At 54.1% G+C, this 27,114-nt stretch overlaps 1 protein-coding gene across 1 annotated transcript in view; it reads left to right on the top strand.

Moving 5' to 3' along the window:
* ARHGEF17 (Rho guanine nucleotide exchange factor 17) overlaps nt 1–22,644 on the top strand; it is a 59,860-nt gene extending 37,216 nt beyond the window's left edge. Inside the window, exons 2-21 of the mRNA XM_038568710.1 lie at nt 1,957–2,034; nt 7,556–7,738; nt 10,092–10,208; nt 10,402–10,494; nt 10,728–10,904; nt 11,230–11,280; nt 11,526–11,635; nt 11,720–11,805; nt 13,347–13,465; nt 13,870–14,083; nt 14,611–14,684; nt 15,240–15,439; nt 15,583–15,881; nt 16,381–16,630; nt 16,873–16,959; nt 17,275–17,342; nt 17,590–17,738; nt 18,192–18,366; nt 18,482–18,751; nt 19,942–22,644. Of these exons, the coding sequence (XP_038424638.1) occupies nt 1,957–2,034; nt 7,556–7,738; nt 10,092–10,208; nt 10,402–10,494; nt 10,728–10,904; nt 11,230–11,280; nt 11,526–11,635; nt 11,720–11,805; nt 13,347–13,465; nt 13,870–14,083; nt 14,611–14,684; nt 15,240–15,439; nt 15,583–15,881; nt 16,381–16,630; nt 16,873–16,959; nt 17,275–17,342; nt 17,590–17,738; nt 18,192–18,366; nt 18,482–18,751; nt 19,942–20,138 (2,997 nt within the window). The 3' untranslated portion in view covers nt 20,139–22,644. The remainder of the gene's footprint in view (nt 1–1,956; nt 2,035–7,555; nt 7,739–10,091; nt 10,209–10,401; nt 10,495–10,727; nt 10,905–11,229; nt 11,281–11,525; nt 11,636–11,719; nt 11,806–13,346; nt 13,466–13,869; nt 14,084–14,610; nt 14,685–15,239; nt 15,440–15,582; nt 15,882–16,380; nt 16,631–16,872; nt 16,960–17,274; nt 17,343–17,589; nt 17,739–18,191; nt 18,367–18,481; nt 18,752–19,941) is intronic.
* Nucleotides 22,645–27,114: the final 4,470 nt, after the last annotated feature.

The raw sequence follows: 27,114 nt of genomic DNA, 5'->3' as shown, positions 1-27,114 counted from the left end.
TTCATCTGTAAAATGGAGATGATGATACCATCATCATAGAGCTGTGATTGTGAGGCAGAAATGAGGCCATATCTGTGCTTAGAGGACCCTGGAGGACAAGGGGAGGATTGGGCATGTGGGCCTTTCCTTGGGAGGCCCTTCTGGCCCTTGGTACTCTCCCAAACTCTCCATCCTAGGGTCGGCCCAACTGGTGTTCCCTCCTAATGGAAGCTGCCCTGCTGTTTTAAAGGCCTTTGAATCACTGAGGATAGATGATCTGACTGTAGCTGGGGCTCTGAGGCAGAGCCCAGTGTCTTCTCACTTATCAGGAAACACAGCTGGTGGGGGTGGGGCAAAGCTAGTCTCCTCCCCTCCCTCAAGGGAAAGTCATTCTCACCCCCTCCACCCCTGAGTTCCTAGCACAGGAGCTTACTTTCATGAGTGTGTCTCACTGTTGACAGGTTTGGGGACAGACCTAGCCCCAAGTCCCTGAATTCAGAGGAAAGGGATCACAGGGAGGTGAGCATACTGCGAGCAGAGGGGTGAGCAGGAGTTGGATCAGGCAAGCTGAACAGGCCTTGGACTCCTATCTACTCAGCAGACATTGACCCTGGGCACCGAGGTGACCAAGGCAGCTCAGCTCCACTGGTTGAGTCCCTCCCCTGAAGGCCTCCAGGGATAGGGACAGGCGGGATGCCGCAGACATGGACACCCACACTTCCATTGCCACATGCAAAGAACAGACACTCAATCAGCAGGCCTTGATGGCTGGAGCCTGAGACAAGGTCCAGACAAGTGCCCTGGCCAAGCTGAGGCCTGGGAAGAAGAGTGGAGAGGGGAGAATAAACCCCAGAGATCTGGGCTCTGAGGAGGCCTTGTTCAGGACCTCTACAAGGACTTAGAGGATACCCAGAGTGGAATCCCTCACCCGGAAGGGAGCTTGTTGCAGCTGGTGCCATCTGGCGAAGGCTTCTTGGAGGAGTGGGCCAGAGGCATAGGAACTAGTGGCAAGGGGCAGTAGGTAAACTGAGTCTCAGGGAGTCAAACACAGAGAAGGCATCCTGTGACTGGCTTCTAGCAAAGCCTTCCCACGGAATGGGGCTGCCCTGTAAGGGGTGCACACCCTATCCCTGGAGGTGTGGGTGCAGAGTCTGGGTGACCGACCCCTCAGGGACTCTATACTACAGACCGTCAGATTCATAGAATGGAGGCATTAGTTCCTGGGTGTCCTTTTCCCATCCTTAAAATGGGAAGAAGAAGAATGTCTACCTCACAGCATGGTCAGAAGGATGAACTAATATATGCTTAGAACAGTGCTTGGTGTGGAGTAGGGCTCAATTAACCTTCTTTACTGGGAGAACTGGGATCCAGCCTTGTCTGAGAGTGGGTGAACCCTGCCCCCACCTGCCGTGTGACCTTTGGCACTAACTTCACCTTTCTGAGCCACCCTTTTGTCATCTGTGGTGGGAGGTCACAGTTTCCACTCTCAGGGGTGGTGTGCAGCCCAGTCTGGTAGGGTCTGACCCTGTAGCTCTGAGCCTGAAGGAGGGGTTTTCACAGTTGGCAGCTGGGGGGGTGGGGGGTGGGGCTGGAGGCATCTTCCTTTGCAAATGTGAGAGGTTATTGATTGAGTCCTTTTCAGGAGCCCAGTGGGTAACCACGGAGTAAACAGGAGATCCTCAGGTCTGCCAGCAGCCTTGGGGCGGTGGTGGAGGAGTAAGGAGCACACTCTGGAATGGAGGGCATTTCAGATGTAGGGGGAGGGTGCTCCCTGCACAGGGAGCATGTGAGTAAGCATCTGGCAGAGTGGAGGTCCGTGGTGCTTTGAGGTAACAGCCAGCAGCCCTGGAGGGTGGGAGTACAGGCCTCAAAGGCCAGGGATTGGGTGTGGATGGGCTCTCTGGGTCCATATGACTGTAGGTGGCGGGGTCTGAAGGGAACAAGGCACTGCTCACCCTCTGCCTTCTGTCCCCCAAGGACATGCGGAAGCACGTGACCATGACCCTGCTGGACACAGAGCAGTCGTATGTGGAGTCGCTGCGCACCTTGATGCAGGTGAGGCTCGAGGCTGGACCACACCCCTGAGGGCAGCCATTCTGAGTCTAGGAGGCTGTCAGACATATGGGAACAAACCCATTTTGTGGATTGAGACTAGAGAGGAGAGATGGAATACATCACCTCCCATGGAGAGTGCCCCATCATATGACTACCCCAGAGGAGGAAGCCCCCTCCAGGGCAGGAGAGAACATAGAGGGGACTTAAGGCCAGATAGGCTACCCCAGGGCAGGCACTCCCTCCCTTTACTGTCCTGCCACCTCCCCTAGCAGCCTTGTGCCTGAGCTTAGATCTTTGCCCCCACCCGCTTTCCCCCTTCTTCCATCTTACTCATTGACTGGGAAAATATTTGTTGAATGAAATAAAATGTTGAGCCCCTGCTGTGTGCCAGGCCCTGTGCCAGGTATAGGAAGCACAAGAATGAGAAGAGAGACGAGCCACTGCCACAGGACCTCATAGTCCTGTGGTGGACATAGTTGAGTATGTGGTCACTCTCAAAACATTGAGGGGGCACCTATGAGGCATGGGGTCAGGGATTTTCCCTGGAGGAGGTGCTGGCTCCCACCCCATCTGTCTTCTCAGCAGCAGGAACAGCATGTGCAAAGTCCAGTAAGGAGAGGCAGCACAGAGCACAAAGGGTTGGTCCTATGGGGATGCTGGGGGAGCCAGCAGGAGCCATGTGGTAAGGAGCCATGTGGTAGGGGTCTCGAATACCAGCAAGAAGGTTTGGACCCTGCCAGGGGCCCTGGAGAGTCTGTGAAGGGCTTTGAGCAAGGGCAGCATGTCATGTGATTCATGCTTTACAAAGTCTGTCTGGGGGGAAAGTGGGCAGCAGACAAGATGGTCAAAGGCCAGTGAGGACAGAAGCACCGGGGAGGGGAGTAGGGACAGGTATTTAGGAAGCGAACTGGTCAGGCCAGGTCGGCTGTGGGTTGAGGCCTAGACTCCTGGTCTGGGTGACCGAAGCACAGTAGGAGCCCCGCCTACGTGAAAGTCGGGGTGAGATGGCAAGGTCTGGGTCAGATGTGGAAAAACCCTGGAGTCAGGATGCACATGCGGGCCTGGGGCCTGGGACAGAGAATGTGGATCCGAGCTCACGTGGGGCCTGGCAGGCACAGTGGAGGACGAATTTACTCAAGCCATCTAGGTTGAGTGAGAGCAAAGAATAGAAGGTAGAGCTCTGGAAACATCCAGAGTGTTCATTCGTTTACTTCACAAATCTGCCATGAGCATCTTCTGGGAGCAGACTGCATTCTCTGTGAGGGTTCAGCAGTGAGCATGAGTGATGAGATCCTGTGTCCTGGAGCCCATAGTTTATGGCAGACACTGACAGTAACCAGCCAGACAGACCATATGTGTGGACAGATAGGGTACAAGAGTGCATGGAGAGTGTACCTGTAACACCTGACTCGTTCAGCCAGCAAAGGGAAGAAATTCTGACCCATGCCACAACATGGATGAACCTCGAGAACATTATGCTAAATGAAATGAGCTAGTCACAAAAGGACAAATACGGTATGATTGCACTCCCCCGAGGTACCTGGGGTAGCCAAATTCACAGAAGCAGAAAAGTAGAACCATGGTTGCCAGGGGCTGGGGGAAGGGAAGGGGGAGTTAGTGTTTAATGGTTTGGGAAGCTGAGAAGGTTCTGGAGATGGATGGTGTTGTCGGTTCCACAACAACATGAATGTATTTAATGTAAGTCTGCTGAACAGTATGCTTAAAAATGATTAAAATGGCAAATTTTATGATGTATATTTTGCCACACAGGAAATACACTGCTTTTATATATTAAAAGTAAGGGCACAGAAAGATGAGAACACAGGATGGGGGACCTGCCCTGGGGTCACAGGCCAGGGAGAGTTTCTTTGAGGTTGGGGTGTTTAGCTGACCTGGAGGATGGGTAGGAATTAGGCAGGGGGAGAGCCCAGCAGGGAATGGTTCTGGCCGGGGGTACAGTAGGAACAAAGGCCGGCAGGTGGGAGGAAACATGAAGCAGTTAGCCCTGGAGGGGTGGCCAAGGTGGCTGCTGCCTTAGGTGCTGGCCTCTGTTGAAAGCACAAGGAAGGCATAGAAGGGACATGACTAGAATGCCATCTTTAAGAGATGCCCCTGGCTGCCAGGTGGCAGTGGTTATGTGGGGGTCTGCCAGTGCGTGGGGTCCTTTGTCATCCCCTAGGTGGGAGTGGAAGGCATTGGGGTCGGGGCTGTCCAAGGTTTGAGTCACTTGCCTCCCTGCTAGCCTACTCCTCTTCTCTGAGCCTCGGTGTTTCTGTTTCTGTGTGTAAAATGTGATGAATCGTACCCATGTCCCATCGCAAAGATGAACAGGTAATGAGGCTGCTCACAACTTGCTCACGTATAGGAGGCTGGCAGGACCTGGGCATGTCTCTCTACCTTCAAATCTCCTGGCCAGTTCAGGGCTGCAGGTGCGGAGGCTCGCAGGACCTGCAGGTGGAAGAGCTAAGGGAGAACAGTTCTCAGGAGGCCAGGTTGACAGTGTTGGTGGCAGGGGGTGGAGATGAGCAAGAGAGTGTCAGCTGAACTCAAGGACTGTCACACAAGGCAGCCAGAAGGACCAAGGTCCAAGCCTGACCACCAGTGTTCAAACTTGGCACTACGTCTTGAACGGCCATGTCACCTGAAGCGAGTTACATAACCAGTCTCTGCTTCAGCTTCCTTGTCTGCAGACTGGGAATAGTAAGAGTACGACCTCGAGTGCAGATTACAAGAGAGACGCATGTGTAATCTAGCATCCTGCCTGGCAGATCTGCATGCAAGTGTATAAAATCACACCTAATCCTTGCATTAAGGTTGTGATGTTCTAACTCCCTCTTCAGATGAGGAGATGAAGGCTCAGAGAGGTTAAAGAAACTGCCGAGGGTCAAACTTTTAAGTGGTATTGTAGTCCAGGACACAGGATCTCATCACTCATGCTCACTGCTGAATCCTCACAGAGAATGCAGTCTGCTCCCAGGATGCAGTCTGCTCGAGGCAGATTTGTGAAGTAAACGAATGAACACTCTGGATGTTTCCAGAGCTCTACCTTCTATTCTTTGCTCTCACTCAGCCTAGATGGCTTGAGTAAATTCGTCCTCCACTGTGCCTGCCAGGCCCCACGTGAGCTCGGATCCACATTCTCTGTCCCAGGCCCCAGGCCCGCATGTGCATCCTGACTCCAGGGTTTTTCCACATCTGACCCAGACCTTGCCATCTTGCCCCAACTTTCACAGTAGGTGGGGCTACTTTATAAGGGCAGAAATCCCATTCATGAGGGCCCTACACACATGACCCAAAGGCCCTGTCTCCAAATGCCAACACGTTGGGGATCAGGTTTAAGCATAAGGATTCTGGGGGAATACAAGTGGTAATACTAAGTGCTGACATTTATTGAGTGCTGACTATGTGCACTTTACATAAAGTTACATCATATAAGTCTCATTGTCACCCTCATTTTACAGATGATGAACCTGAGACACGGAGGCGTAAAGCCTCTGTTCAAGGTCACAGAGCCAGGAAATGCCACACTTTGGGTTGAATCCCTGTCAGTGTGACTCTCTGGTGCTCCCTCTCATCAGCTAGTCTACACTGCCCGACCAAAGGTGGTATTCAAGCTGAGACTGGACTCCGTAGCCCTAGTGTTCTCTCGCAGTGACCACTGCCCGCCCCCCCCCGCCCCCCGCATCAATTGATATTGTTCCTGCTGGCCAGGAGTTTCTTTCTCTTTTTTTAAATTGAGGTATAGTTGACACACAACGTTACAGTAGTTTCAGGTGTAGGCCAGGAGTTTAAGATGAAGAAATAAAATAAATAAATAACAAGGTTAACAGCCAGAGGTGATGGGATTTGAACCCACATCCTAAGGCTACACCTTTCCTCAGTGTCCCCCTCACCCTTTGAGTCTTTCTTCGACCCCTGAATTCCCAGCTAACAACCTCCCTCTTCCCTGACCCAGCACCCTTCTTCTAGCACTCCTGACCTTGTCTTTCTTCCCACAGTATTTACTGCCTTCTAATACATGTGTGATAATGTCATTATTTACGGTGCTTATTTTCTGCCTCCCTGCACTGAAGTGTCAGCTCCACACGCACAGGGGACTTGTGTCTGCCAGGAGCTTAGAAGGTGAGGCACTCAGTAGTTGCTCAGCAAGTATGTGGTGAGTGGGTGCAGGTGTTGGCTCCTAGGAAGTTCCATATCGGGTTCTCAGCTCATTTTTTCCTCCCACTGTGGGCCTGCTTGTGTGTGTGGTGCAGTTTAGCTCCTCTCTTTGTGGGAGAGCACCCCCCACCCTGCCTCACCCCGCACAGAGAAGGCCTTAGCCTAGATGCAGTAAAAGAGGAGGCTCCCTGCCTGTCTCCTCACCGTCACCCTCCTGGCCTTTTTAAGAATCCCCAACTGGGCAAGAGGATTCTGTTGAGCTTCACTTTCTTGAGGCTGCTTTATAAAACACGCCAATTTTTAAATATGTTTAATTTAAATTTTACCCCAACGTTGCATTACTTTTTCAAACATCAGTTCTTGGGCTTGTAGTTACAGTTTAGGCCAGTAGAGGGCGACCGCTCTGTGAGCCCGGCCTGCTGCTAAGCAGGTTCTCTCCATTCTCAGGAAACAAAGGTGAATGCAGATTTGAGGTGAAAAAGAACAGTTTTAATCAGACTGACCAGTAGATCTGAAAACTGAAAACAATGCTCAGATAGTGGCACTGAAGGCCTCCCATGCCCCTCCTTGCTCTATTTTCCCTACAGCATTTCTCATCTTTTAACTCTCCATGTGTAACTGCTTCTAAGATACCTCCTTCACAATTTAACAGCTCTGAAATCCAGGTTCATCCTATAACTGATGGCATATAATAATAACTGAATTGGCAGCATTTCTTTTCTTTTTCTTTTTAAGATTTTATTTATTTATTCATGAGAGACACAGAGAGAGAAAGGCAGAGATTAGGCAGAGGGAGAAGCAGGCTCCATGCAGGGAGCCTGGTGTGGGACTCGATTCCAGGACTCCAGGATCACACCCTGAGCCCAAGGCAGGTGCTCAACTGCTGAGCCACCTGGGTGTCCCGGCAGCAGTTTTTTTCTTAAAGATTTGATGAAATGTGGCTTATTTTTGTTTCTTTCTGTATTTGTGTGTTTCTTCCTACCAGACTGTAAGCTCTACTAGGGCAGGGAGTTTGGTCTTCCTTGTTCACTGCTGAACAGAGTGAGTGCTCAATAAAATGTTTGCTAAGTTTGTGTGTGGGGGTCTCCCAGGAGCCCAATCTTCTTGCTTTCCTCACTCCAAGCTCTGCTTGTTCATGCATCTAACAAACCTTTCCTGAACCCCATCTTGGGCCAGGCCCTTGCACAGCAAGGGGTGTAGGGATAGGCCTTCCATCTCCCTCCTAGAGCTTGAAGTTTCATGTGGAAGATCCAGGAGGCACAGCCACTGAGTTACTGGCCCAGGTGATTTCGTGTGCACCTGTGCCAGTAGGTTGGGGTCCATCCCTCTGAGGGTACCCACACTGACCCTGTGGGTCCCCCAGGGCTACATGCAGCCACTGAAGCAGCCAGAGAACTCCTTGCTGTGTGACCCATCGCTGGTGGATGAAATCTTCGACCAGATCCCTGAGCTCCTGGAGCATCATGAACAATTCCTAGAGCAGGTGCGGCACTGTGTGCAGACCTGGCATGCCCAGCAGAAGGTGGGAGACCTGCTTGTCCAGTCGGTGAGTGGCCCAGCTGCCTACTACCACAGCCCCCACAAGCCAGGGTGCCTCCTGGAAGGGGATGGCTCCTACTGAAGACCCCTCACCCACACCCACTCTACCTGGACGCTGCCTCTGATCCCGAATCCAACCCTAGAACTTGAGCAAACACTGGCACTAACTCCAGCCCTTGGGTTGACCTGAACCTGAACACTGCCAAATCCCAGAGTTGGCTGAAGCTGGCATGGACCCCAATCCCAACCAGACACTGACCCCGATCCTGGACCCAACTCTGGTCACTGGCACTTGACACTAGTCCTGACCTTGAGCTGGTGCTGATACTGACCTCAGCCCTCACCTTGACTAGCCCTTTTCTCCATCTGGCATTTTAAATATTTTATTTATTTGAGAGAGACAGAGCATGAGCAGGGGGGAGAAGGCACAGGGAGAGGAAGAATCCGACTCCCCACTGAGCAGGGAGCCCAGTGCAAGGCTCAATCCCAGGACCCCGGGATCATGACCTGAGCAGAAGGCAGACCCTTAACTGACTGAGCCACCCAGGCACCTCTCCATCCAGCATTTTAATAAGATAGCTGACTATTTGGTACTTAGCCATCATTCTAAATACGTTATATATATCCACAAGTCTAGGAGAAAGTTGCAGTTAAGTTATATCTCTATGTTTAAGATTGATGGGTCTGTAGCATAGAGAGAAAGTAACCAGATCAAAATCATGGTTAGTGAGTGATAAAGGGTTCAACTCCAGGAAATGCGGCTCCAATGCCCACACTCTGCCCTACTCTGTACCCCCTTTCACCACAAGCAGACCCCTGCCTGTGAGCTCTTCAGGATCCTACAGTAGTGAATGGGAAATTAGAAAAGGCATCGGCTTCAAAATTCAAAAAGAACTGTAAAAGCAAAACTAATAAACGTTTAATTAAATGTAAAAACATAGCATACCATTTTCTTTCATTGTTAAATTTAGTATTCATTTATATGAACTTAATTACATTTGAAAAAACTTAAGTGACATTTTGTTATTTGGCCAGAATTCCCAAGAATGCATGGTGATGACTGATAAATCATAGGCGAATACAAACTAAATGGTTACTCAGAGCCAAATAATTTCAAAAGCAAAATTATAAAACCCCTTCCAAAAATTGTACTAACAACAACAACAAAAAAAAACAAAACACCTTATCTATTTTTGTGAGATGTGGATGTCTTTTCATGTGTTTGTGATGATGGGGGTGGGCCTTGGGCCTAAGAAGATCTTAGACGGTGCCTGCTGACCTAGAACTGATGTGACAAGAATCTTGATGGGACCCCGGTTGAGTGCTGACATCTCCAGGCCATCACCACCCTTAGTGTCACCAGGCTCATCCCCTGTCTGGACTTTGATGCTGACCATGGTCTGACTGGAGCAGAAACCCCAACCCCAGGGAAGGCACAACAAAGAATGCTCTACCGCAGGGTGGGCTGGGGGGTAAGGGCTGTCTTCCTCTTCAAATTGCTGCAGCCTCTGCCCTGCAGCACACCCCAGGCCTGGGGAGGAGGACAGTTAGTGTCTTTGAAACAGAGGCTCTTGTTGGTCCAGAGGGGCCAGAAACAAACACCACCACAGGTCACCTAACCTGTCCGTGGTACAGCCGAGACAGGAACCAGGGTGTCCCAACTCCCAGCCAGGGCCTTTCACATTTAGCCCAGCTGTCTGCTGGCTATCAGGGGTTAGCCACCAGCTGTGTGCCCCCACAGAGCAAGATTTTACTGGACAGGGTGGGTGTCTGTATCTCGTACCTATCTTGCAGAGAGGAGACCTGTCCTGGGGGGATCAAGGGAGGCCAGAGGCCAGAGGCCAGGTATGGTTCCAGGAAGAGCCCTAGTCAGGGCAGGGAGTGCTTCCTGGAGGAGGCACAGGTGGAGCTTAGCCCTGAGAGTAGGTGAGATTTGATGTCTAAGGGCATTCTGGTGGAATTACATGAGCAAAGGCCAAGTGGCTGGAATGAGTATCTCTCAGAGGACAGTGAGGAGGGAGACCTGCCTGGCTGGATTTAGGGGGGTTGGAGACCAAGGAATGGAAACACCCAGTTGGAAATGGGAGAGCCTATCCACAGGACACATCTAGGCATATGTCTGTGTATGCACAAACCATAGGTAAGATATGTGGGTGTGTGTGCACCCATGCACACACCTACTCACATGGTCACACATACCACATGTATACATGACAGGAGCACATGCTCGATCCCTTAGAGACCATATCATGTCCAGTTGGAGGGAAAGGATATTGGCTTATGAGTCACTGGAAACCAGGATAGGATGAGGTGGAGTAAGGGACACCTTGAAGATCCCCAACCTTCCTCTTCATCCACAGTTCTCCAAGGACGTCCTGGTCAACATCTATTCTGCCTACATTGATAACTTTCTCAATGCAAAGGATGCCGTGCGTGTGGCTAAGGAGGCAAGGCCTGCCTTTCTCAAGTTCTTGGAGGTATGGTGTGCTAGCTCAGGGGGATGACCATGACCCTCACCGTGGGCCAATTTTGGCTGGGGGCGCGGAGAGTGGGGTGGCAAGAGCTCCCAGGCTGGGCTGGAGGGACTAGCTGGGGGCTTGCCCCTGGACATTCCCTTCTTTCCATGACATTCCTCACACGGGTGCCTGTCCACCTTGTTTCTGGTTTCAGCAAAGCATGCGTGAGAACAAGGAGAAGCAGGCACTGTCTGACCTCATGATCAAGCCTGTGCAGCGGATCCCACGCTATGAACTTCTGGTGAAGGTGGGCATGGGGTTGGGTGGGCAGGGGGGCAAAGCCGGGAGGCATGTGAGGATGCAGCGGGCTGGGAGGCCCCTACCTGGTTGGGGCTGATATCAGAGTCTTCAAGGGTTGGGTTGGAAAAGAAATCCTCTCTGCAGTCCACCTATAGTCACTCCTGTTCCAGCAGTCAGTGTGGGCACCCAGGGCCTGGAAGGGGCAGCGAAGTAGAGGTCTTGTCCCCATTCCTAACCCAGGACCTCCTGAAGCACACACCTGAGGACCACCCAGACCACCCACTCCTGCTGGATGCTCAGCGGAACATCAAACAGGTGGCTGAACGCATCAACAAGGGTGTGCGGAGTGCTGAGGAGGCAGAGCGACATGCCCGTGTGCTGCAGGAAATTGAGGCTCACATCGAGGGCATGGAGGATGTGAGTGCCCCCCACTCCACCCATGGCTTTGTTTGCATCTGTGGTCACCTGGAATCACAGTCACGACCACATCCACAGTGGTGTCTGCAGTGTGTTCACATCCATGTCTGCCAGCATCTCCACCCATCTCTGGCCATATCCATGTCCTCTTCCGTGTCTGTGTCTGGCCACATGTCCCACCACCTGACACACTATTAGGAGGATAGATGGGGTGTTGCTTCTATTGGCCTCGCCCATGGGGTGGGGCCGAGGGGTCGCCAGGGTCTGGGGAGGAGGTGGGATTAATAATTGGGCTTCAAGATGTTTTATCTGTCCTGCCCCACAGCTCCAAGCCCCTCTGCGGCGGTTCCTAAGGCAGGAGATGGTCATTGAAGTGGTAAGAAGTGTCCCATTGTCTACCCACCTGTTCCCATCACCCCACTTTGTTCATGCTTCTGCTTACACCTGCTGCCCTTGGGCCTCCCTGCTCTTCCCCACAACAGGAGTCCCAGGTGGAGTCTCAACTCTGCCTCTGGGCACCTGGGGCAGAGCCCTCACCCCTCTCTGGGCCTGGCTGTCCCCTTGGGCATGGTGGGCAGGAGGGTGGGCCTCTGGACATGAGTCCTGCCTCGGGCTCCACAGAAGGCAGTCGGTGGCAAGAAGGACCGGTCCCTCTTCCTGTTCACGGATCTCATTGTCTGCACCACCCTGAAGCGGAAGTCGGGCTCCCTGCGGCGCAGCTCCATGAGCCTGTGAGTGCCTGGGGTGGGGCTGGCCTTGGGTAGGGGTGAGCAGCTGTCTTGCCTTGGCCACAACACCCCCTTGGCTCCCCACAGGTACACGGCAGCCAGTGTCATTGACACAGCCAGCAAGTATAAGCTGCTATGGAAGCTGCCTCTGGAAGATGCGGACATCATCAAAGGTGGGGCTGCCTCGGGCCCACCCCAGGGTTCTGGGTATCCGGGCTCTCCTGTAAGAACTGTGACCAGGCTGGCTGCCTACCCATCCTCTTTTGCGCTTTGGGGCCTCATTTTCCCATCCAGGACAAGGGAGGTGGCTTGCAGGATCAGTTTGCCTGCCACAGAGCCACACCAGGACCACCTTCTGACCTGGCGGGACCCTAACCTAGGCTGGGGTGGTGCAGGGGTGTAGACACCCGCTGCTTGCCACTGACCACTGTATAAGCATCCTGTTAGACCACAACACGCTGCTCTGGTCCAGCAGTTTTGCTCATAGGGAGCAGAGATGCTCTCAAGTCAGTCCAAGCACGAGGCTGGTTGGAAAGATCCGTGTTGTTTGGGGCTGAGGCTGTTAGGAGCTGAGGTGGTTTCAAAGAGCTGCTCCTCCCGCTGTGTGTACATGTGTCTGTGTCTCCTTCTGTGTGTCTGCTTGTTTTCACTACTCCGCTTTCTTTGCTTCTTCCTTCCCCCCAACTCCTGTGATCCATCATGGCCTGTTCTGCATCGTGGTCTTTCTCTCTAGCCACTCCAGGGTCTGAAGTTTACCTTTCTGAGTGGGGCGATTGGTCTGAGATGGTGGTGTGGGCACCTCTGGGCCAGCAGGCAGTTTAGGTCCAGACTCTGTCCCTAGGCTCCCTGGTGGCCCCCAGGGTAAAGCCAGGCCTGCCTCACATGGGCCTGTATGTAGGAATACAAGTTGATTATTGGTCTAATTTGTCTCTTCTCACTGGAGCACAGGCCAGTTGATAAAATGATTACCTTTAGGTCAGGTGTCTACTCCTGTCCAGTCAAGTATGGTGAGAGTGAGACAGGGTCATACGGAAGAACATATGGCTGCCCAGGTTGTGAGGGTTGTGGGGGGGACGGTTTCCTTCAGAAGGAGTACGAGACGACCCAAGCCTTAGCTTGTCTAGTACATTCCACTGCTGTCTACTCTGCCCATTTGTGGGTTACTGGCCCAGGGTGTAAACCCCCAGCCAGGCAGTGCTGGGTGTGGGGATGCTGAGCTGGCCTATGGGGCCAGCTACTTGGCTATGGTCAGGTATGGGGTAGGACTAGAGAAATCCAGAGCATCAGCTCATTTTCCCTCCTTTGTGGGGGAATTGAGTCCCTTGGTCAGCAGATTTGACCGCCTGAGGCTCTGGCTGCCCGGCTGACTCCCCTGTGGAGGCCGTACCACTGCAGCTTCCAGTGTCAGCTGGAGCCTGCATAAGCTGCAGAGCTGTCTGCTGTTTATGCTTTATGCTCTTCCAGGGAGTTCTCCAAGGGACCAGCACCTTGTGCCAAGTGGCTCTGCATCAGGCAGTCCCCTGTTCCCAGGCCTGGTGTTTCTTTGCGAGCTGCCTGTCACTTTGTTCCTTGGATCTCAGGGTTTACAAGCTCTCAGCTTGTCAGGCCACTCCCCACACTGAACTGCAGACTGTGAGGGAGGGGAAGAATGTCTGTCCAAACCTGACCTTGTCTGCCTCTGTATCTACCAATGGCCTTCCTCTGTCCCTACCAGGGGCATCCCAGGCCACCAATCGGGAGAACATCCAGAAAGCTATCAACCGCCTAGATGAGGACCTGACCACCCTAGGCCAAATGAGCAAGCTCTCCGAGAGCCTTGGTTTCCCTCACCAGGTCAGTGCCCTCTGCCTGAGGCTAGGGCAGTGGGGGTGGTGGGGTCCACCAGACTCTCTCTGAGGGAGAGAGAACAGACTTTTCATTTGCCCGAGGAAGAGGTCACTCACCTCTGTCACTTACTGCAAGGGGAAAATACAGCCTCACTGCAGCTGAGGGAAGTGACATGTTCCAGGCCTGAGGGTGGAGACACAGCTCTGTCCCCAGCTGAGGGAGGAGAGAGGGCCCATGGTGTCTGTGGGGGGGTGGGGGGTGGGCTGGAGGCCAGCCTACCTCCTCCAGTGGGGAGACAGAGTCCCATTTTCTGTCTGAGGGGAGAGGCAGGGCCCCGCTTGCATTCTCAGGGCAGGAGCAGACTGTGGGGAGATGTCAGGGCCTAAGGCCTAGGGTCCTCCTCCTGGCAGACCCTGGATGAAGCGCTGCGGGACCTCTCAGCCGCCATGCACCGGGACCTGTCGGAGAAGCAGGCACTGTGCTATGCACTGTCCTTCCCCCCTACCAAGCTGGAGCTGTGCGCCACGAGGCCTGAAGGCACTGACTCCTTCATCTTTGAGTTCCCTCACCCTGACGCCCGCCTCGGCTTCGAGCAGGCCTTTGATGAGGCCAAGAGGAAGCTGGGTAAGCCAGGCCCATGCTGGTGTCCTCCTTCTAGCACCTCCAGGCAGTGTACCGCACCATGTAGTGATCTGTCAGAAATCCTGAGTCCTGTGCTTTGGTCCCTGCTGCTGGGAGGGTGGACTGAGACTCCGACAGAGAAGCTGGGGACTCTGCCAGGGCCTCACTGGCAGGGAGGGGACTCAGTGGATAGGGTGAGCTCAGGACAGGGGTGCTACTGTGAGAGAGGATGCCAGGACCTCCCCCTTCCTGCCCCCGCCACGCACATACAGTGTGAGCAGGCCCTGGAAAGCTACTCATCAGGGTCCAGGGCTTAGAAGATCCTTCAGGACCTCTGAGTCTGCCTCCTGCATTGTACAGATGGGAGGATTGAGGCCAGGGACATGCAGGGCATAACCTACAGGCACCTCCTTTTTCCTTGAGAGACCCTGAAGAGCAGGGGAGGAAAGGAGATGGTCACAGGTGAGGAAAGGAGATGGTCACAGGTGAGGTGGATGCTAAGTATGTCTGCTTGTCCTCCTCTGCTACAGCATCCAGCAAAAGCTGTCTAGACCCTGAATTCCTGAAGGCCATCCCCATCATGAAAACCCGCAGTGGCATGCAGGTGCGTGTGGGCACCTGGGTCACGTGAGTATGTGTATTCCAGCATGTGTTCACATGTTTTTGTTTTGTGCACAACATCAGGTATATGTCTTGAACATTACAGTCGCCCCCTCTGCCTTTGAGTGTATAACTCTGCACATGCACATGGATACTACATGTGTCACACATGTGGGTATGGCCACGCACATCCATGGGTGCATGTGAACAAAGGCTGTCTGGTTAACATGAGATGTCTAAGTTATGTACTTTTATGAGTCTGCATACATCTGGACAGAGGTTACACTTTTCACATTTGTTACCCATACATATATGTGGTCACATTAGGGTTTATATGTGTGGGTGTGGGTGCACATATGTGTGTGAATGGATGATACCTACATCACATGGACACATATGCATGTGATCTGTAGAGTGTCACATGCGCTGTGTGTGTGCGTGTACGTGTATATTGGGAATTCATGCACACCCATCCATTCTGTGAGTCAGCCTGGAGAGCAGTGGGGAGCCACCAGCAGTTCCTCATTTATCTTCCCCTGTCCCCTGGTGCCTTCTGCAGTTCTCTTGTGCGGCCCCGACCCAGAGTAGCTGCCCCGAGCCCATGCCTGAAGTGTGGGTGTGCAACAGCGATGGCTACGTGGGCCAGGTGTGCCTGCTGAGCCTGCGTGCTGAGCCGGACGTGGAGGCCTGCATTGCCGTCTGCTCTGCCCGCATCCTCTGCATTGGCGCAGTGCCAGGTCTGCAGCGCCGCGGCCACAGGTGAGGCCCTGACCCTAACCCCGATGTGGTGGCAGTCTTGTCACATCGGGGTGATGGGTGGCGCGGGGCCTAGTGGGCTTGCGGACGAGGTGGGAAGAGCCCTGGGTCCTGGCGGCCCTCCTCCCGACTCCTGTATCTCACAGGGAGCAGCCTGCCTCCCTGAGGAATCCCCCAGAGACGGCAATGGAGACCCCCGGTCCAGAACTGGACGTTGAGGCCACAGACGAAGAAGCAGCGACACTGGCAGAGCCTGGGCCCCAGCCCTGCCTGCACATCTCCATTGCTGGCTCGGGGCTGGAGATGGCACCAGGCCCCGCCGGAGGGGATCCCCGCCCAGAATTGGTGCCCTTTGATAGTGACTCTGATGATGAGTCTTCGCCCAGCCCCTCGGGAACCCTGCAGAGCCAAGCCAGCCGGTCCACCATCTCCTCCAGCTTTGGCAGTGAGTGCCCAGCTTGGGGCTGTCAGGCAGGATGGACTACACAGAGGAGGGGCAGCCCAATAGGTACTGGTGGGTGAGGAGGGACCAGCATAGGCAAAGGCATGGAATCAAGTCTCAGGATGTCAGCACACAGAGCAGTGGGCAAGGCGGGCAGCGGGTAGTGGGCCAGTCGGGCCAGATCCTGAAGACGCCAGAAAGCCCAGTTGAGTAGGTGAGATAGAGTAGGGGGTGGGGTGGTTGACCCCCCCCCATCCATGATGTGGTGGTGGTCTGGAGTGGGCCAGGTCAGGAGTAGGAGCCCGTAGCACTGACCTGTCAGCGAGCAGAATAACAAGGCCTGAGCCCCACAGAGGCCTCGGGGAAGGGAGAACAGCAGTGGGAGGCTCTCAGGAGGGACGTGGCCAGGAGGGATACATGGAGGGGAGATAGGGACCTTGAAAGTTATCAGGTCTTGGGCCTGGCAGAGGGGAATGGAGGGAGAGAACTTTGTCTCCCTCAGATGAGGAGACCCCGAGCTCCAAGGAGGCCACGGCAGAGACGACCAGTTCAGAGGAGGAGCAGGAGCCCGGCTTCCTGCCACTGTCTGGCTCCTTCGGGCCTAGCGGTCCCTGCAGCACCAGCCCGATGGATGGGAGAGCCCTTCGCCGCTCCAGCCATGGCTCCTTCACCCGGGGCAGCCTTGAGGACCTGCTGAGCGTTGACCCCGAGGCCTACCAGAGCTCTGTGTGGCTGGGCACTGAGGATGGCTGGTAGGGACAGGAGAGGGGCTGGGAACACGGTGCAAGAAGCAGGAAGGCTTTGGGTCAGACCTCAGGAGCACTGCCAGCCTGGGCTGCCAGTGGGCCTGAAACCCACGGGGAGGCTCTGGGATCTCAGTACCTCGCGCAGTACCCGGCAGGGAGGAGATGGTGGTGGAGACAGAGGCGGAGGGATACCTTGAGGGACTGGCATACGCAAGCATTTGTCACAGGTGCCCACCTCCGATCCACAGTGTCCACGTATACCAGTCCTCCGACAGCATCCGCGACCGCAGGAACAGCATGAAGCTCCAGCACGCAGCCTCTGTGACCTGCATCCTGTAAGACCCCTGGGTAGTCCTCCTGGCTCCAGACCCTTGTACACACGCAGGCCTCCTTTTGTTCACCCAGGTCTCCCTGCTTTGCTGGCCCCTTCTCTCTATGGAGGCTGGAGGCCAGAAGCCTCGTCCTAGGCTAGCTGTGCCTCCCACACGCTATGTGACTGTGGGCAAGTGTCTACCCCTTCCTAGCCTCAGGCTCCCCTGCCTGCAGTGGTGGTCTCTCAGGAGCCATAGCCATTCTATGATTGCCTTGGCCCCAGGTGACCTCCTCTGGCCTCCTGAAACCCCTGACTCCTCCTTCTTTTCCCTGCCTAGGTATCTGAATAACCAGGTGTTTGTGTCTCTGGCCAATGGAGAACTTGTGGTCTACCAAAGAGAAGCAGGTGAGTGCCTACCCCACCCCACCCAGCTAATGTTGCTAGTGTGGCACTCTCTTCTGAGCAAGGGTGGGGCTCTGGGGCCATGAGTCTGGAGACATGGCTTTGGGCACTTCTCAGGCCCTCTCTGGGCTTTGGTGTTCTCATATATAAATGGGGTGTTTAGCATTTCATTTCAGGGTGTGGGAGTGAGGCTCCAGTGCAATAATAGACTGAATTTGCTCTGTTTTTCTTTATCCCACTCTCACTCCAGGCCATTTCTGGGACCCTCAGAACTTCAAGTCAGTGACCCTGGGTTCTCAGGGGAGCCCGATCACCAAGATGGTGTCTGTTGGTGGGCGGCTGTGGTGTGGCTGCCAAAACCGAGTCCTTGTCTTGAGCCCTGACACGCTGCAGCTAGAGGTAGCAGTGGCAGGGGGTGGGGGGAAGGGGACAGAATTGATTTGGGGTAAGCCTGGCCCATGAGAGAGGGAGATGAGACCATGGGGGCCATAAAAAAGCATCTCTCTGTCCAGGGAGAGGCCAGTGATTGATCCAAAAACGCTTCAAGCTCTAAAATTCTCTGATCACAGAATCAGAGTTTCTGGGGAAAAGGAAGCCTCATTTTAATTCCTGAGGATTAAGTGGGGCGGGGGGGGGGGGGGGTGGTCTTCCATGAAATTCAAGCTTCCACAGGTTGATCACCTTGATCAAGGAACAAGGCTGCCTGTGCTGTTAGTCCAGGTGGGCTTTCTAGAGAGGTTTGGAGTGAGTTGTAGGTGGGGGAGGTAGGCACTGGTGGAGCATGCGCAGGGAGAGCCAGGGAAGGCAGGCCTGTCAGTCACCCATCTGGTCTCTCCCTGCCCCCGCTACCAGCACACGTTCTACGTGGGCCAGGATTCCAGCCGCAGCGTGGCTTGTATGGTAGACTCCAGCCTGGGTGTATGGGTGACATTGAAAGGCAGTGCCCACGTGTGTCTCTACCATCCAGACACCTTTGAGCAGCTGGCTGAGGTGGACGTCACACCTCCCGTGCACAGGATGCTGGCAGGTACTGACCTCAGTCCATCACTGCCCATTCCTTCCAGCCTTTCTGCGCCCTCGTTGAGGAGGCCGAGCCAAGGCGAGGATTTGGCCTCAGCTCTGGTCTGTCTCTCGCGCCCTAGGCTCGGACGCCATCATCCGGCAGCACAAGGCCGCCTGCCTGAGGATCACAGCGCTGCTGGTGTGCGAAGAACTGCTGTGGGTGGGCACCAGTGCTGGCGTCGTGCTCACCATGCCCACCTCACCCAGTACCGTTAGCTGCCCGCGAGCACCCCTTAGCCCTGCTGGCCTAGGCCAGGGACATACTGGCCACGTCCGCTTCTTGGCTGCAGTCCAACTGCCAGATGGCTTCAACCTGCTTTGTCCAACCCCACCACCTCCCCCAGACACCGGTGGGTTTGTGCGTCCTACCCCCACCCAGGGATCCTGGACTCTATTTAAGAATCCTCCCTGTCCTGCCAGGAGAGATTTTAAGAGGGAAGGGGAGTGTAATACAGAGCTGGACATGGCGTGTGCGACAGGAAATAGGCTCTAAAGACGCCAAAACAAAACCTTTTAGGATAGTGTGTGTGTGTAAGACTCTACCCAGAAGTGTCACAGTAGACAAGGAGTGAAGTATAAGAACTGTCACCCAGGAATTAGACTCTGGCACAGCAAGGGATGTATATGGCAAGAATTAAAAGAGGACCAGAAATGATGTCTAGGGCAAGACGTCCGGAAGTCAGGAAGTGATGTGCAGAGCGGAAACAGAAGTAGCACCAGCAGGGAGAACACAGAATGGCAGGGAGGACAGAAGTGGACTATGAGGATTAGAAAGTGAAACATGTTAGGAGATGGCATCCATCAAGTTAGCCAAGTCTTGCTTTGACTGGGCAGGAAACCAGATTCCCAAGAGGAAGTGGCTGTGGGAATCAGGAACAGGGAAGCCTTGGGCAGGAGGGGTCTGTGCCCAGAAAAGACCTAAGCTCCCTAGCTGGGAAGGGGCTGTTGGAAGCAGGAAGCAGTTTGAGGAGGACAGTACATGTGCAGTAACCAGTAACTGAGAGAGAGAGAGAGAGAGAGAGAGAGAGAGAGAGAAAGAGAAAGTGATGTGGTCCTGGGAACTTGCGTCACTCTTGACTAGAAAATACAAATAAGAGGGACGCCTGTGTGGCTCAGTCCTATGAGGACTTCCGACTCAGCAGTAGGGGTGGTGGCAGTAGCGAGACCTTGGGCCGGGCTTTTGACTCAGGGTGTGATCCCCAGGTCGTGGGATTGAGTCCTGCATCAGGCTCACTGTGGGGAGTCTGCTTCTCTCTCTTACTATGTCTCTGCCTCTCTGTGTCTCTCACGAATAAATAAATAAAATCTTAAAAAAAAAAAGAGAGAGAGAGAAGAAAGTACAGATAAGAGGTAAGAAGTTGTGTGACTGCCAGGAAGTGGTTATTTCCTTCCAAATAAGAAGTTCTTCGCTAACAGAAAGTAGGATCCCCCACAGAAACTGTGCCTGTCTTTCTTCCTGTCTTGTGGGGTGTGGCCCTTAGGGGACAGCACAGCCACCAGTCACCCCCAGGCTAATGGATCCTCTCCTTCCACCCCCCAGGCCCTGAGAAGCTGCCATCCCTGGAGCACCGGGACTCCCCTCGGAACCGAGGACCTGCCTCAGCCAGGCCAAAAATGCTGGTTATCAGTGGAGGTGACGGCTATGAGGACTTCCGACTCAGCAGTGGGGGTGGTGGCAGCAGCGAGACTGTGGGCCGGGACGACAGCACAAACCACCTCCTCCTATGGAGGGTGTGACCCTGTCCACCATGGCGCAGGACTTGCCCGCCCACCTGCCCTCAGCCCGCTTGCCTCTTCCTAGCCCACACTTCCTAGCAGACTCTGACCAGGAGCGTCCCACCAGGGGCACGCCTATGCCTGCGTGGGCTCCCTCCCATCCCCACAGAAGTATTCCTGATGGAACACCTGCTGGCCGGTGGGCCAAGGCCTTTCCCAACCTTCTGGCTGCTTCGGTGCTCCCATTCATGATGGGGGTGCAGTAGGGGGCGTGTGGGCTGCCCAGGACCTCTGTCCCTGGAGCTTCTACCAAAGACACGGCCGGGCCTTGACCCCACAGGGCTGGGGAGGGCCATGTGCAATATTTGGAGGGTTTTCTGGGGGCAGTGGGAGGGCTGAGGATGAACCCTTTCCCATGTACAGTATTTATGTTCCTTTTTAGATGTGTACCTTCCCAAGCACTTATTTATGCAATGACCTGGGCAGGGGGTGATCTGAGGAAGTAACAGAAGGGAAAAAAACCCTAATCCTGCTCTGGGGGCCACCTGGGACCCTAGGCAAGCCTTCCCGGAAGGACCAGTCCCCCCTCATTATATTTGCGCACATGTGTGCGCATACACATGGGTTCGTACGTGCGTACCCACGCACACACAAACGCACACACACACACACACGCACACACACACACTGCATGTTCAGGGCACTAAAAGATTGCCTCCTAACGTATACTTTCCACGGCCTTGTCCTGATTGGGCTGCCCTCCAGTATCCGGAGACCAGGAACAAGCACCCTCAGTCATCCAGAACAAGACAAGGACTGGAGTGGGCAGCGACTCCCATCTGGGGGCCTCCCCAGGCCTTGGCATTTCCTAACTTGCTGGCAGTGCCTTTAGTCGTTTCCAAATTTGCTAACACTGATAGGGACCTGGCCAGGGGTCTCTCCTGGCCTGAGCAGGGAAGAGGAAAGGGCCCATGTCCTCCTCAGAGTTGGCCCCCAGCCCCTATGTCTCATGCACTGGTGTGTATGGTCATCTTGGAAGGGTGGGCCCGGGAGCCCCCTTACTCTGACCATGGAGACCCTCTCTCCACACCCTTCCTGCCAGGGCAGTCCCTCCAGGAAGAATGCCCAACGCCGAGGGGCTGGACATGGCCTGGTCACCTGGGACCCATTTGAGGGCAGCCTCTTCCCTGCTCCTGAGGCTGCAGGAGCCAGTCTGACCCCCAGCCCCCTCGCTTCTTCAGCTACAGCTCCAAAGGTCTGGTTTCAGATGGGGTTTGTTTGGCTCTGTTTTTGTTTGGGGTGCGTGGGTCATTGCGGTCTTAGATTATGTTTCTCTTGCTACCAGTCATGTATTAACTTTCCTTGGATGATGAATTTTAAAGAGTCAATAAATAGAAACACCAAATGACCGCTCCCCATCAGTGGTGCAGTGGCCTCCAGCCAGCAGCCTCAGGGCTCCCCAGCTGATGGGCCTCCTGGCACCCACTCACTTGCCCAGACGGGAGGGCTCAGGGACCCAGGAGGGTGCTGGGATGGTAAGGCTGCCACTTGCTGTGTTATCCTGGGCAGGTTGCTGCCCCTGTCTGGGCTGTAGTTCTCTCCAGTTCACTGCTTTGTAACCAGGGCTACATGTTAGAATCCCTTACAGACATGTGTGAATAGAAAGCATGAGACATAATCATACATCCGTGTAAGTAGACATTCCCAGGCTCCCCACAGCTTCTCAGTCACTGGACCTCGGATGGGGCTTGGGAATCCGAAGGTGACACAAGTCAAAATGAGGCAGCAGTGAAAAACGAGGCGACCAGGAGACGGTACGGTTCTTCCAGGAAATGATGTTCTGCAGCAAAGCCTCATATGAGGCTGGGGAATCTGACAAAAGCCAAGGTGACGTCAGGTTTTGGAGCAAGGGGAGAATCCAAGTCTGTCTGATTTCTGGTCCAAAGTGATGTGTCATTAAATCAGACATGAGAATGGAAAGGCCAACCCCGGGGCACCGGCTGGTCCACGCAGGCAGGTCTCTTCCCACCAGGTATACCCACAGAGCTCAAGAAAGCAACCACCCGTAGAGGACAGAGCATGCCTCTGCTCTGCTGAACACTCTGGAACATTCTTCAGCCTAAGTGATTAACACTTTACACAAATCGGTTGCTGAAGGAGGAGTGCAGGTTCATGCTTGACAAGCTGGTGTACACGCATCTCGGGTCTGCTGGGCCCTCAGGGCCATAGGACGTGCATGGAGCATCTCCCTGCAGCACCACTTCACTTGGAAGATCTGAGGAGGAGGGGATTATATTAAACGTGTATATTCCAGAGTAGAAGGCAATGTTCATGTGGAATTTGCGGTGAAACAAAGCAGAAAGAACACAGGCTTTGAAGCTGAACAGAAATCTTGACTTTGCCACTAACTAGCTACGTGGCCTTGGATGAATTGCATCCCCTATAAGCCTTCATTTTCCCATCTGTAAAATGGGGCCAGTCCTTTCTTCCACAAAGATTTGCTCTGAAATAAAAGGGAAGCTAACTAGTGGAACCACTTATTAAATAGTTGTCAGCACCATGGCCCAGATACTGGAGCTCCATCTCAGGACACTTGACCTCTCCACCTTGAGACTCTGCTTCCTCCCTTGCTGCCAAATGGCTGTTGTTCTCACTGCTTCACAGCTTCTGTGGCCTCGGGGCCTCTTTGCCCTCAACATAGGAACCTGGCCAGACTTCAGTTTCAGCACTTGACGCTCAAGGCCGGGTCCCCAGCAAGGCCGAGTCCCAGCTCAAGTGCCTAGCAGCTCAAGGCCGAGTCCCAGCTCAAGTGCCTAGCAGGACTGGGCCTGGCCCAGCCAAGTGTTACTTAGGAGGTCACATCCCAGAGCAATGGCCGGCCTGTGGGTGGGTGCTCAGCCCTGAGCCAGGCAGCTGTGGGCAGGGAGGTCCTGGGATGAACAGCTATCAGGCCAGAGGCCCAGGGGAGAGTCCTGGAAGAATTTGCTCCTCTAAAGCAGTAGTTGTCAACCTTGGCTGCACATTATAATCACCTGAGGGGCCCAGTCCACATCCCAGACCAATTAAATCAGAATTTGGAGGGTAGGGCCCAGGTGTCACTATTTTTCAAAGGAACTACGTGGAAGTATGTTTGTATGGAGAAATGCACAAATTATTTGTGTGGGGCTTGATGAATTTTCATGAGGTGGACACCTCCAGATCAAAAACCGAAATATTCCATTGCTCTGAAAGCTGCTCATGAGCCCCCTCCGTGTCTACCCTTCAAGGGTAACCACGACCCTGCCTTATGGCACCATGTTTTCATTTTGCCAGCAGAGGTGGAGAACCAGGGTCTGGCCATGGCTGGCCATTGGGGTTAGAGGAAGTGGGGCTTGGGTTGGGGATGAAAGCAGGATAGCTTGAGCCAAGGCAGTCAGAGGAGTGAGGAGTCCATGGTGTAGGCCCAGCTGGAGCAGAGGAAAAGGCAGGCAGGGAAGCCAGAATGTGGGCTCTGGGAGAGGCAACTTCATTTCGTTCTTTGCTCCATCCCCAGGTTGCCTGTAATGCCTGACACTAACAGCAGATGTGGAATTAAATCTAGAGACTTCAGCTGGGGTCCTCCTCTGGGTCTTTTTTTTTTTTTTTTAAGATTTCATTTACAGGGATCCCTGGGTGGATCAGGGATTTAGCACCTAGCCTGGGGTGTGATCCTGGGGACCCGGGATCGAGTCCCACATCGGGCTCCCTGCATGGAGCCTGCTTCTCCCCCTGCTTGTGTCTCTGCCTCTCTCTCTGTGTGTCCCTCATGAATAAATAAAATCTTTTTAAAAATTTATTTATATGACACAGAGAGAGAGAGCACAAATAGGCAGAGTGGCAGGGAGAGGGAGAAACTGGCTCTCTGCTCTGATGTGGGACTTGATCCCAGGACCCTGGGATCTTGACCTGCGCTGAAGGCAGACGCTCAACGGACTGAGCCACCCAGGCACTGCCCTCGCCATCCTCCCCGGGTCTTAAATGTTACAGAATAATAACCCCAGCTCCCAGTTGTTTGCTGCAAGTCAGGAGTGTGGACCCTCTCACTTAATCCTTATTCTTTTTCAGATAAGGAAACTGAGGCGCAGGGAGGTAAATTGCCTTCCTCAAGGTCACCAGTCTAAGTGTTATGGCCTGGATTCACATGTGATGTCTGCTCAGGTCTCTGCAGCTCAGGGAAGAGAGGAGGGGCGGCCACAGGAGAGACAGTGTCTGAACAGCCAGAGCCACATCCAGCCGCTCATGAGGTGTCTGGCTCATGTTCTGTAGACCAGCCCTGGGCAGGGTGTCCTGATCTCAGGCCGGGAGAGAGCCATCTCTTCTCCAAGGGGTTCTCCAGGTGGTCTCCTGGGCTAGGGACGGAGGGCAGGATTTAACTAGACATCAGCTTCATGGAGAAGATGAGGCACAGAGGAGAGACACTTAACCTCAGGTCACACAGCAAGGTGGCATTGAGGCCAGGGTGGGAGGGCGGCGTGCGATCGGGGTGAGGTGGGTGTGGAGGACAGCCCCGGCGGGCCGGAAGGTTTCCTGTGGTCAGAATAGTCAGAGAATGACCGTTAGAGCCTACGAAGCACAGGACTAGATTAGCTAGCCTCCAGGGGCCCCACTGTACATCTCGAACTGGGGTCAGCAGTAGTCTGCAGGTTCAGAAGTCTTGGTGAAGGGAGGCCAAGTCTGGCTTAGGCCCTGGCTTAGACGTTCTAGGCAGAGCCGGGGGAGGAGATGGGGGGACCTAGACATTTGAACTCAAGCCTCAGCCCTAGCTTCTCCTCACTGTGTGACCCTAGGCAAGTGTCTCCCCTCTCTGGAACCAAATGACCTCTGTGAGCCCTTCACATCTTTGGCATGCTTGCCAAACACCAATTCTCCCTTCTGTCCTCGCAGACTTTAAGCCACAGGCCAGGTTGCAGGAAGCAGCAAGGGGAAGTGCTATTTTGGGCCCATTATGGCCAATGAGGAGCCCCGCCTGCAAAGGCAAGTGAACAGGCATTGCAAGCTGGATCAGGGATAGATTGCGGGGCCGAACTGAGGAGGTGGACACTGAGCAGGTAGCAGGGACAAACAGGGGGCAGAGCCCCGATGCCAGGCTGTGGGGAGGACACAGAGCAAGCAGGACGAGAGGGAGCAGATAGGGGTTCTGAGGCCAGCGTCCTGGAAGAAGCCCCCGACATGGGGTCTCAGTGGATCCTCACACCACCCTGGGCTGGTGAGCTTGCACTCAGAGCAGTAAAGCCACTTGCGCAAGCCACACAGGCCACACAGCCCCGCAATCGCAGAACTAGGACTTGACCCCTATCTATGTGGCCCCAAAACCCAACCCCAGTGGGATTCCAGACCCAGCTCAGGGTCTGGACCTAAATTTGGACTGAAGCTAGCTCTCAGGCCCAGCAGCCTCAGCTGAGTTCCTGCCTTGCCCCAAGGCTGAGCCCTGCCCTGGCCTCCTAGCCCAAGTTCCTTCTTAGACCAAAGTCCACCCTCCCCTTGGAGCTAAGGCGCACACACAGGGGGGCAGCCCACCTTTAGAGGGGTACGACTTGGCCAGTTAGGGGTGGGCCAAGTGCAGTGCAATTTCAAAAAAAGTGAAAAACTTTTCTGAAGATTTTTAAAGTATTCTCTATATCCAATGTGGGGTTCAAACTTACAACCCACAGATTAAAGAGTCCCACGCTCCACTGACTGAGCGAGCCCGAGCCCGGCGCCCCTAGTGCATTCCTCCTGCTTTGTGCCTCTTTGTTAAAATCCAGTGCGGCCAGCAGAGGGCGCCACGACTTCTGGTCCACAACCCCAGAGACTGACATCTGTTCAGATCCCTTGCATACAACTGGACCCCATGCCTCTGATCCTGTGGGACAGGGTCCCCACGGCAGGCAGGGCCTCAGTGGGACCTGGAGCCCATGTCCCTGACTCTGGAGCACCATCACAGCTTATCCCTGCTTATTGGGGCATTGCTGTGCCACCTAGGATGAGGTGCAGGCTTTCTCTGGGCTCACTTCCGCCCTCAGCCGCACTATGAGAAGTTCAAATGAGACGGTCTCTGAGGTCCCTAAGGGCAGGGATTGTAATGCTAAGATTTCGAGGGTTTATCTGAGATGCCAGGATTTTTAAAAGCCTGTGATTGTGAGAGTCCTTTGTTCTGGAGCCCCGGGCTCTCCAAGCTTCATAAAAAGCCAATCTAAATCTCCGTGGCCTCCACAACTCCTTCCCTGTCTCCTCACTAGATGCTCCTAGATTCTTAGGCAAGGTCCCATCTGTAGCTCATTGTGGTTCAGGAGTCAGAGCTGGCCGTAAATAACAATTAGGCTCCCTCATAACCTGAGGGTGTGAGGGTGAGATGTGTGTGGTCTGTGGCTCCAGGAGGCCCGACTCTATGGAGCTGCAGCCTGAGAGCCCAAAGTCCCCAGAGCCACATGCAGGACACATCAGCCCCACCATCATTGATCTTTTCTCCTGGCTCAGGTGGCTGCTGCCCACCCTTACCTCTCAGGCAGGTGAGGCAGATCACCTCAGCCCGCAGAGAACTAGAACGACCTTCAGGTAACAAGTTTGGCACCCTAATTTTCAGGTGAGGAAACTGAATCTGGGGATGGATTTGACCAAAGCCTCACAGAAAGCTGGCAGTAGGTATAGACCTTTTCTGTAGGATGTCTGATGAACAGCCAGTGCTCCTTGACCAAAAAGCATTTCTCCATCTGATCTATTAAGTGGCACATGACATGCCACCATTTGAACTCTGGAACTTGGAGCTGGGGTATAGAAGGTCCCCTTACAAAGAAAACATTGCAGGAACAGGGGGTCTCTTGGGCTGCTCTCACCCCATCACCAGGTCCCCACCTGACCCTCTCTGGGCTTTCCCCCTTTCATCCCCCATGGACTTGGATTTGAGATATTCGACCCTGGGGCCATCCTTGCCCTAGCTCTGGGGGGGTCTCCATTGGGATATGAAGGGGATGGGGCTCTGATCCGGACACCAGTCACCTGG

This window comes from Canis lupus, chromosome 21 (genome assembly GCF_011100685.1).
Source record: "Canis lupus familiaris isolate Mischka breed German Shepherd chromosome 21, alternate assembly UU_Cfam_GSD_1.0, whole genome shotgun sequence".
NCBI classification, from domain to species: Eukaryota; Metazoa; Chordata; class Mammalia; order Carnivora; family Canidae; genus Canis; species Canis lupus.
This window is presented reverse-complemented; position numbering and strand designations above follow the sequence as displayed.